The sequence below is a fragment of the Macadamia integrifolia genome, chromosome 1 (assembly GCF_013358625.1).
Source record: "Macadamia integrifolia cultivar HAES 741 chromosome 1, SCU_Mint_v3, whole genome shotgun sequence".
Classification (NCBI taxonomy): domain Eukaryota; kingdom Viridiplantae; phylum Streptophyta; class Magnoliopsida; order Proteales; family Proteaceae; genus Macadamia; species Macadamia integrifolia.
This window is the reverse complement of record NC_056557.1, coordinates 4,112,472-4,121,308: the sequence shown is the minus strand read 5'-3', so window position 1 is coordinate 4,121,308 and position 8,837 is coordinate 4,112,472. Positions and strand designations below refer to the sequence as shown.

The 8,837-nt window shown below is 35.8% G+C and overlaps 1 protein-coding gene across 1 annotated transcript; it reads left to right on the top strand.

The window, feature by feature from the left end:
- Positions 1-2,033: 2,033 nt before the first annotated feature.
- On the top strand, positions 2,034-7,644 carry LOC122079653 (beta-glucosidase 13-like). Its single transcript, XM_042646301.1, has 13 exons — positions 2,034-2,201; positions 2,307-2,376; positions 3,146-3,204; positions 3,293-3,368; positions 4,635-4,712; positions 4,800-4,887; positions 4,987-5,236; positions 5,559-5,674; positions 5,979-6,196; positions 6,304-6,335; positions 6,464-6,566; positions 6,659-6,767; positions 7,464-7,644. The coding sequence occupies exons 1-13, from the start codon at positions 2,034-2,036 to the stop codon at positions 7,642-7,644; spliced, it is 1,548 nt and encodes a 515-aa protein (XP_042502235.1).
- Positions 7,645-8,837: the final 1,193 nt, after the last annotated feature.

Below are 8,837 nucleotides of genomic sequence, written 5' to 3'. Positions count from 1 at the left end.
AAAAAAAAAAAAAAATAAAAATTCAATCATTTGAATCAAAGAAATCCAAAAACAATCTCTTCAAATCCTATTATTGTTTTACAAATTTACAATTTACAAAATAAAATTGTTCCTTGTTTGGATTAGGCCATGGAAGCAACACCAGAACACCACTACTGATTGATAAAGGAGACAACAAAAAGGCTTGGAATTGGGAAGAACGAGTGGAGTACTCCATTCTCATCCGGGTCAGTTAGTTAAAATAAGAGATAATGTTTTCTGTTTGGCTGTGAAACATGCTACCACTCACGCACCCAATATCTATTTCTCTTTTTTCTTCCATGAAATAATATATCTTCTCCCTATTGTGGAATGAAAAAGACACAGGAAGGCCCTAATGTATGCGATGCAGCCTTAGTTTTTCATATACATGTGTTATACAGTGGCAGATGACTCGCTTTGGAGTCTCGTCTCCTTCCTAGGCATCATAAGTTAGCATTAAATAATTGAAAAAAAAAAAAAAAAGATGGATGGCTGTCAGGCTGTGTGGCTATACACCAATGCGCTGTCAATGAGAGTATGGGCAGAGCATCTAACAACAACAACCCAGTTTGCAAACTCCACACTTGCTACTTTCTCTGGGTACTCTGTAAAAAAAAAAAAAGTGGTCTTTGGTTTTTTAAGTTTAAAAAATGGATTTGAATTTAAACGGAATATGATAAAAAATTTCAGTTCAATACTTAAGGAAATGGAAAAATACAAGCTCTATATTATTATGTTTCAAAGATAAAAGACAGAAAGAAGGGCAACATGCAAAGAAGCATTTAGTCGGTTGGAGATGCTACTGAGATTGCGTATATTATATATGAGGAAAAAAAAAAAAAACACCTTTCTCCGAGAGCTTGGTCTATTTCAGTGCTCTTATGTGTTTATCTCTCTCCTCTTCATGCGAAAATATGAGTGCGGATCAGGTCCTCGTATAAGAATTCTTGTACGGTGTTTGATCCACACTTGAACTTCACTAAAAATAAAAACCAATTAAAAGAAGAGAGAGATTAAGTGGAGTCCAAGTGTGAATCAAATACCGTACGAGTACCTTTCTCATACGAGTACTTGATTTGGACTTCGAAAACACATCTTCACTCATTGTTTTGGATAGTAGAAAGATAGACATAAGGAACTCTGGTGTAGTTCGCGCTCATGGGTAAAGAACGTAACGCCCCGACCCCATTAACTTTAACACAATATTGTCCTCTTTACCTCATGAGCCTCAAGACTTTAAAACACGTTATACATATTAAGGAGGGTAGAGGTTATTAACAAATCTAGTAATCTCCTCCAATGTGATGTGAGACTAAAGTTTGCACATCCTTACTGATTTCCCAAATACCCTGGTACTTGCCGTATTCTTGGTGGAGACACCTTACTGATCTCCTAGGCGAATCTAGTACTTGTCGTATACTTGGGTGTCACAGAGAGCACTGTACTTGTCGTATACTTGGGTGTCACAGAGAGCACTTTCCCAATATATTTTATGAAAAAGTTCACTAAGCTTCAAGCATAGTATATAGCACCTCTGTGTTTATCTTATTTTTTTGTTGTAAAACCTTGGTGTTTATCTCTCTCTCTCTCTCTCTCTCTCTCTCTCTATCAATGATAGATAAAGGCCTAGCTAATCCCACGTGCCCATTCTGATCCCACAACCACATGAACTGACTTTCACCGAAAACAATGTAGAGCGCTAAACATCCTGTGTGAGTGACCCCAAGAAGGAAAGATGAGTCAAACTCAAAATTACACGCTTTCTGAGGCAAAGGTCCCTTCTCAACTCGGCTACCCCCATGGGATTTATCTCTCTCTCTCTCTCTCCCCATATTTTATTTCCATTTTTAGGATTCAAAACTTTGATTTTTATTTTTTATTTTTCAAACGGATTGTTTAATATTCTATCTTGCATATATTTTAATTTTAAATATTTTTGAATGTCTTAAAATTTTATTAATTCCTTTGAAGGTGGGAGAAGGGAATCTCGAGTTAGAGAACCAAAACCAACGATGGCAATTCTAGTCTCTCAATGTCAACTATTTTTCTTGGGTCTTGTCCTAGTCATCAACTTGTTGACTCATGATGGAGGTGTAACAGCGAGTAACAACTCAGCTTCATTTAGTCGAAGTAGTTTCCCTGCTGGTTTTATTTTCGGTACAGCTTCTTCTGCTTACCAGGTAATAATATCAGGAAGTAATTCTATTGATGTGTTTCTCAACTTCTAGATACAATACAATAGTTTCTTATCTCTTCCTCTGTTTTCATGCTTTTTTCTCCCTTAGACTGAAGGTGCAACAAAAGAAGGTGGAAAGGGTCCAAGCATATGGGATACTTTCACCCATAATTATCCAGGTCTCTTTCTCTCTCTCTCTATCTCTATGCACAAGGTATATGAAGTCTCTTCCCTTTTCAATATGGGATTTTTATTTTTTTATTTTTTTATTTTTTTATTATTATTATTATTTTTTAAGTTCTCTAACCAATCTAACTTTATAAGACATAAATGCATGATGGGTTACATAATTGGGTTATCAAATATTCAATGGAACTAACTCATTGCTCCTGGAAGGCAAACCTAATAGTGGATTTTTTGGCTAAATTAGCAGCTCATAGTGGTTGCTTAGTTATCCCTTATGCTCTTCCTCGCTCAATTTTTGGAAAAGCTAAGGATGGATGCTGAAAGTAGAATCGGAATTCGGTTCTCATAGTTTTTTATTTTATTTTTTATGGAGTGGTGGTTTGCTTTCCTTGCTGATGACCATGCCGAAGGGGAAGAACTAATCCCGATTTTTACCATTCATATTGTTGCTTGTATCTGCTGGTACCCCTTCGGAACAGTGTTGTACATTCCTCTTTTCTTCTTCTTTTTAATATGATTAAGATAAGCTATCAAACTTCACATATCACCTTTCAAGAGATTCACAATTAATCCAGCAATCAATGCCAAATAATAAATTCCTCTCTGTGGTAATCTATCCCCACACTTCGTAGAGAAATTTTAGACTTATTAATATTATTTCTTCTTGAGGGATCTTTGACACGCAACATCAATGACATGTGGCCCGTAAAAGATGCACTACTCCAATTTTGGATGCTGAGAAATCTTCTCGTATTGTGGCAGAAAAAATCAAGGATCATAGTAATGGAGATGTAGCCATTGATTCTTATCACCGGTACAAGGTATGATCTAAAATCATTCTCATTTTAAATATATATACATATAAGGTTTTTTTTTTTTTTTTTTAAAGTAGACATATTATATTTGCAGGAAGAAGTGCGTATGATGAAGGAAATGGGTACAGATGCTTATAGATTTTCCATTTCATGGTCAAGGCTTTTACCTGGTAAGACCATGTTCTATCTTCCCATATAAATTAAATGATGCAAGTGTTTTGTGGCATAGGATTATTTATTATTATCATTGTAAGTTGTGGCTGGGAATTGGACAACCTTGAGGTACCTTAATGAGACACCAACCCTGCTCGTTAAGTTGATTTAATTATGAATGTTATTTTTTCATCCTTCCAAATCTTAAGAATTCATAGGAGACCTTGGCCCAATTAATTTCTTCATTAATTTCTTCTGCCTCGCACAACACTAGCTGGGTGGCTCTATCAAATAGGAAAAGCTCTCATGTCTGATATTTGTCGGTTGTGTAATTATCTTTTTCTTTCTTTCTTAATTTAGAAATGTGGTAACTAAACTATAGAAACTTCAAATATATTATTTATCTATGTATTCTTATTTCAATATATCGTAATCTAAGTGAATCGGTTGACAAATAAATCAAAAATTTTAATTACAAATATTTTAGTAAAATTTTAAAGGGAAGAGATTAAGTATGCCATCGGTTTTCTTGAAATTAGCAGCTCAAACAATGGAAGGGCTAGGATGGGAGGGGCATAGGGAACTTTCAAAAGGGGAAAATGAGGGAACGAGACACAGATTTAAGTATACCGATGGAAAACCCTTTTCCTAGTTTTGTAATACTGTAAATATTAATGATTGTAAATATCTCCCCCTTGTTGGGTTTTATGTTTGTATTATGTAAAAGTCCACACAATTATTGGGTTTATATATGTTTGGGTTGGGTTTTGGATCCATTATATAAACAAGGGTACAATTGAAATTGTGTGGAGATTAAGGTTATAGGGTTTCCTATATATTTCATTGTGTGGAAAACCCTAGACACAAGGAAGGGACATCACATTGAGAGGTGGAGAGTGATTGGAGACACTCATGTTGAACCACATCAAATAGATGTTCCTCTATTTGTATAGTGTCTCCGCTATAGCCCTACACGCTGTGGGGATCCACTCTGATAAAATCTGTAATGTTTCGGCCTTATTAATCCTAGCACAATATTGCACTCTTTGGTCCATGAGCCTCAAGGTTTTAAAACACATTTATCATGTTAAGAGGATTAAAGGTTAATAACTAGCCCAACAACCTCTTCCGAAACAATGTGGGACTAAACTTTGTACATTCTCATTGATCTTCCAGACCTCCTGAATTGATACTTACCATATTCTTGGAGGACACTTCATTGATCTAGACAAATCTTATATAATTGCCGTGCTTTTTTTACTTATTTCTCTATTCGCTATCAGATGGAAAACTAAGTGGAGGAATAAACAAGAAAGGCATTCAATATTACAACAATCTCATCAATGAGCTCCTATCCAAGGGTAATTTTCTCTCTCTCTCTATCTCTCTCACACATTCATATATGTTATGTAAATCACAAAGAAAACATTCTCTGCTATCATTTGCAGATATCCAGCCATTTGTGACTTTGTTTCATTGGGATTTGCCCCAAGTCTTGGAAGACAAATATGGTGGTTTTTTGAGTCCAGACATCATGTAAGCAACAATAATTTTCATCTTTTCATCTCCTACTATCCAAATACATTGCAGTACTGAACCACTGATTGAACTGTATGATGCCAATCGAATGTACAGTGATGATTTCCAAGACTTTGCAGAACTTTGTTTCAAAGAATTCGGTAATCGGGTGAAGCATTGGATGACTTTAAATGAGCCATCAAGCTTTGCTACTGTAGGCTACAATGATGGATTTCCACCACGCCGATGTTTCAAATCGGTGGGAGATTGTCCTGCTGGGAATCTTGAGACCCAGCCTTACTTGGTAGGGCACCACCTACTTCTTGCTCATGCAGCCGCAGTGAAATTGTACAGGGAAAAGTATCAGGTTATATACTTAAGCAACTTAGGCTTTACTTTACCAGGCCTTTAATCATATAAATTAGAAGGAATTTAATACTTTTTTTTTTTTTTTCTCATTATTGATTCCTAGCTTAAAAAAAATAAAAATTGAAGAATATGTTTGGTTGTCAAGAAGTGAAAAAAAAAAAAAATATTTGAATTTGAGAAGAGAGATAAACACATAAACGAATCATTTTCAAGGAAGTAAATGAAAATTAAAATTTTTTAATTATTTTTTTCTTTTCATTTCTTTTCTTGACAGCACCTTGGGGTTTGGTTGAAAAGCATTGTGTGGGTGTGTGTTGCAGAAATCTCAAAAGGGTAAGATTGGAATAACATTAAACTCACACTGGATGGTACAATACACCGATCATCATTTTGATATTGTGGCAGCACAGAGAGCACTTGATTTCATGTATGGATGGTGAGTATTATTCTATTAATACATGACCATATATAGCTAACTTACATGATTGTGTTATCCCTATATGAGGGACATGTTTTTTCGTTTCGCTTCTGTCTCTCAAGCACACACGGATTTTTTCCATCCTCATAGGCACAGTGGAGTTATCATGCCCCACCTCTGATACTACTTGTTGGGCATTGGGTAGAATTCATCCTTCAAAGCTAGTAGTTAAAGAGAGGGTACCGAAGTCCTTATAAGCCTTCACTGCTTCTAATATATTAATTACAACACCCTCTCTCTCTCTCCTCTCTCTCTCTCTCAGGTTCATCAGCCCTTTAACTTATGGTTACTATCCCAAGAACATGAAATCTACACTGAGAAATCGCTTGCCAAAATTTTCAAGGAAGCAAGTGAAAATGATTAAAGGATCATTCGACTTCCTCGGACTCAATTACTATACAGCTTATTATGCAACTAAAGATGAGCATTGCAAAGATGCTAACTCGACTTATAATACAGATTCTTGTGCTAAACTCCTGCGTAAGTTCAAATGTGATCCTCACATTGTTCATATTATAAGTTAATGACATTTAAGTTGAATCATATTATCATACTTTATAACTAATCAAATTATTTTGTAATCACAGAGGAGAAAAATGGGACCTCCATTGGTCCAACTGTGAGTATTATCCTCTATCTACATCAACACATCTCAGTATATTTAATAATTAATGTAGTGTTTCTTCTTGCATTAATATTGTAATGAGAGGTGACTTATGTGATAAATAAATTGTGTGATTATTGCAGACTGCTTCAGATTGGCTTCATGTATACCCAAGAGGAATATGGGAGTTGTTGCATTATACTAAGAAAGAATACAAAAATCCAGTGATTTATATTACTGAGAATGGTGAGTGTTATTGGGCCTTAAATATCATGAAATCAGCTTATCATGTGGCGTGGACTCAATGGAGGTGATTTGATTTTCTTATTCTATTGTAGGAGTATCGGAGTTCAATAACAATACACTCACATTGGAAGAAGCTCTAGCGGATAAATGGAGAATAGATTACTACGATAGTCATCTTCAATTTGTCCACAAAGCCATCAAGTGAGAGTATCTCTTTATTATAAACCTCCTCCTCATCCTTTAGAACTAGGGCAATACATTGAGCCTAGTCTGAATGAGACTGATTCGATCCTTGTAATGCCCTGACCTCATTAGGCATCTTTTTTGGTAAGAGACACCAAGTACCAAGAGGTTTGAGAGATCAATGAGGGTACTATGAAAAATTTAGCCTCACATCGCCTAAAGAGGTTGCTGGGCTAATTGATAACATCTAGCTTCTTTAACATGGTACTATACGTTTTAAGGCTTTAGGCCCATGGGTCAAAGAAGACAATATTGTGTCAAGGTTAATGAGGCCAGAGCATTACAACCCGACCTTAACAAAATGAGAATAAATTTTAGCAGTTCAGCTGAAAGGAGCTTCGCTTAACATGCACCCCCCCCCAAAAAAAAAAAAAAAAAAAAAAAAAACCTACATATGACATTTATTTCCAAAAAAAATTTAACTGCTGCTTCATTGCAACCTTTTCTGATAGTCAATGAAATGGAACAATTGACCTTCCCCCTTGGTTCACAAATACTTTCCTAGCTAGGATTTTGAATTTCAAAAACACTCTTCTAGATTCCATTTCATTAGCTGCTAGCAGGGCTGCAACATAGGCATCAACCAAATTTTATCCGTTATTTCCAATGTGCTAACACTTAGGAATAACCTTTATTGTGAACTATTTTTTGCAGGGAAGGTGTAAATGTCAAAGGATATTTTGCATGGTCACTGTTTGATAACTTTGAGTGGATTATGGGTTACACAGTTCGATTTGGTCTTAACTATGTGGATTACAAAGATGGACTGAAGAGACACCCAAAGCACTCAGCCATTTGGTTCAAGAAGTTCCTCCGAAGAACTCCAAAGACATAGTTTTAAATCTATAGAGCTTCAGTAATAGGGATGACACAGCGAGCTTAAGCCTTAATTTTGCGACTTAATTTTATTTTGGGCCTTTCTTTTTCTAGTTTTTGTTAAACGAAAATCATTTCACAATTAAATGAATTGGAATCAACTCTCACTCTATTTATAGAAGAGGGGTGATGCCTTTGAAATAGGTATATCTGTTTGCATAAACGTCCAGGTTTAATCTCACTAAGAGATGCCAAATCCATACCTCAGGACTCTTTCCTTTTGTGTGGATGTATCCTTATGTAGAGACATGACCCATAAGTCCAAGCACGTGTGTCTTAAACACTTAAAGTCCAAGTCCAAAAAACAAAAAAGGTAACTGGATCATAAACCCACGCCCACACTATACCCAGACCCATACCCGGCTCGGCTCATTGTGCATGTACATGTTAAAAAACCCTGGACTCACAGGAGAGAGAGAGAGAGAGAGAGAGAGAGAGAGAGAGAGAGAGAGAGAGAGAGACCCTTTTCTTCAAACACCATTTTGCAATTTAAAAAATCGTTTTTACTGTTTTTACTGTTTCGAGAGACAAAATAACATAAACAAAATCAAACGGACCCTTACCCTTGTAGTTCCCATTAAGACATATAAACAAGTTACAATTCATTTTCATTCCCAATGTGCAACTAAAAGAATTATTACTTATTTACTTTGTGAAAGAAAATGTGGAGAGGTCTTAGGGTTCAATTCATTGGGGCAACCATATTATCAAATAATGCTAGTCTTATGAGGGAAGGAGACCCTAAATTGTGCATATTCTTTTCTTTTCTTATATAACCAGAAAAAATTAAGAGAAGAGGGGGGGGGGGAACCGATAAAAAAAACTGGAAAACAGAAGGACTGTGTTTCCCTTCATCAACCACGATGAAGATGAACCTCTTAAACCAAGTGCTTCATCATTGTGCTTGGATGAGAGTTTGGGAATAGTGAACGACATTTCAAACCTTCAAATTATAGGAAAATAGATAATTATGACGGTAGATATGTGGTGAAAAGTTCACCTAGGTTTAAGTAGTAAGTCTTTATACAAGACATAATGCAGTTCCTTTCTTTTCTCATAATTTTGAGGGGGCCAGTTTGATGGATGGGACATCCATATAGGATATCTATGAACCATTTGAAAGCTCTTTCCTACCTCTTTATACAGGGGAAT